Consider the following 1,732-nt stretch of genomic DNA (forward strand, 5'->3'; position numbering starts at 1 on the left):
GATGGAGGATCATGTATACTGGGTGACTCAGCACGCAGTGCCACACGCGTTCACTCCACAACAGATAGAAGAACTTTCAGCAGCAGACCCTACTCTGAACGTTGTGCGCAGCTGTATGAAAAGTGGTGACTGGAGGAAATGTGACCATGCATACCAAACCGTTAAAACTGAACTTTGTACCATGGGCAATATTGTGTTGAGAGGTTCGCGAATTGTGATGCCGCTAGCTGCACGACGACAGACGCTAATGTTAGCTCATGAAGGCCATCAAGGCATAGTAAAAACAAAGCAAAGACTGAGAACCAAAGTTTGGTGGCCAGGGATTGATCGAGAAGTGGAAGACTTAGTGAGATCCTGTCATGCATGTCAAATCAACAGTGCGACTTCACAAGATGTCCCTACTGTTAGGACGGAGCTCCCAGAGAAACCATGGCAGATGCTTGCTATGGACATGTGTGGACCATTTCCATCAGGGCACCACCTCTTAGTAGTGACAGACTACTACTCCAGATGGGTGAGTGCTGACATTCTTCAAAACCCCACTTCAATGAACATAATCAAACCTTTGAAACATTTATTTGCGACTCACGGTCTCCCAGAAAGTGTGGTGACAGACAACGGCACTCCGTTCATCTCAAAAGAATTCAAGCTGTATTTACAGGAGAACGGAATCACACATCGTCGCATCACACCATATTGGCCTCAAGCTAATGGAGAAGTTGAGAGACAGAACAAAACGCTTTGTAAGGCTATACGTTCTGCTCATGCCGAAGGAAAGGATTGGAGGGCGGAGCTGGATGTTTTTCTTTTGGCCTACCGAAGCACTCCTCATTGTGTCACAGGCCGCAGTCCAGCTGAGTTATTGTTCAACCGTCAAATCAGAACCAAACTTCCGGAACTCACATGTTTCCAACAAAATTCAACAAAGGATGATGTCGCTGTTCGGAGGGCTGATGCTGTGAGGAAGGAGAAGAACGGCATAAAGAAGATGAGACATGTGTCACACGTGAANTCCAGCTGAGTTATTGTTCAACCGTCAAATCAGAACCAAACTTCCAGAGCTCACGAGTTTCCAACAAACTCCAACAAAGGATGATGTTGCTGTTCGGAGGGCTGATGCTGTGAGGAAGGAGAAGGGACGTGAAGATGCAGACAGACACAGAAGAGCAAAAGAAAGTCAAGTGAAACAAGGAGACAGAGTATTGTTACGTCAGCAAAAGCAAAACAAACTGTCAACACCATTTGAACCTGAACCATACACTGTCATCAGCCGAAAAGGTCCATCGGTATGGCTGGAGAAGAACGGCATAAAGAAGATGAGACATGTGTCACACGTGAAGTTATGGATTGAACCTGAACAGGACGCTTCTCTGCTTTATGACGGGATTAAACCTACTACAGCAACGCCTGATGCACCGAAGCAGAAAGAGAGTCGACCTCAAAGAGCAAAGAGGACTCCAACACATCTTAAGGACTTTGTGACATAAACAAACATCGTCTAAAAGGGGCAGAATAATCCCCGACGTTGTTTGATGGAAGGGTAGTCCACCCCTATCCATTTAAGTTCATTTAAAAAAAAAAAAAAAAAATCTTGTTTGATAGAATTGTGTAAACAAAATGTTCATTATTCTAAATGAAAGTTATATGGTATAAATGGTATATATGATAAAATACGTTTCATTTTTCATGTGTAGTACGATCTAAGATAAAGTTTTGAAACAAGGTTTATTGT

The 1,732-nt window shown here is 43.7% G+C and overlaps 1 protein-coding gene across 1 annotated transcript; it reads left to right on the forward strand.

Annotated features, from left to right (window-relative positions):
- The first annotated feature begins 42 nt into the window (after positions 1–42).
- LOC112139108 (uncharacterized protein K02A2.6-like) lies at positions 43–1,719 on the forward strand. The gene is made up of 2 exons (XM_024261810.2): positions 43–963; positions 1,127–1,719. Exons 1-2 carry the CDS (start codon positions 116–118, stop codon positions 1,485–1,487), a joined length of 1,209 nt encoding a protein of 402 aa, XP_024117578.2. The 5' UTR covers positions 43–115; the 3' UTR covers positions 1,488–1,719.
- The last annotated feature ends 13 nt before the right edge of the window (positions 1,720–1,732 follow it).

Source organism: Oryzias melastigma, unplaced genomic scaffold, assembly GCF_002922805.2.
Source record: "Oryzias melastigma strain HK-1 unplaced genomic scaffold, ASM292280v2 sc01441, whole genome shotgun sequence".
NCBI lineage: Eukaryota > Metazoa > Chordata > Actinopteri > Beloniformes > Adrianichthyidae > Oryzias > Oryzias melastigma.

Bases quoted from the DNA above. Each gene is read 5' to 3' on its own strand.
- LOC112139108 (XM_024261810.2), top strand. From the start codon at position 116: ATGAAAAGTGGTGACTGGAGGAAATGTGACCATGCATACCAAACCGTT. The intron at 964-1,126 runs GAAGGAGAAGAA...TGATGCTGTGAG, and splicing joins CGGAGGGCTGATGCTGTGAG to GAAGGAGAAGGGACGTGAAG.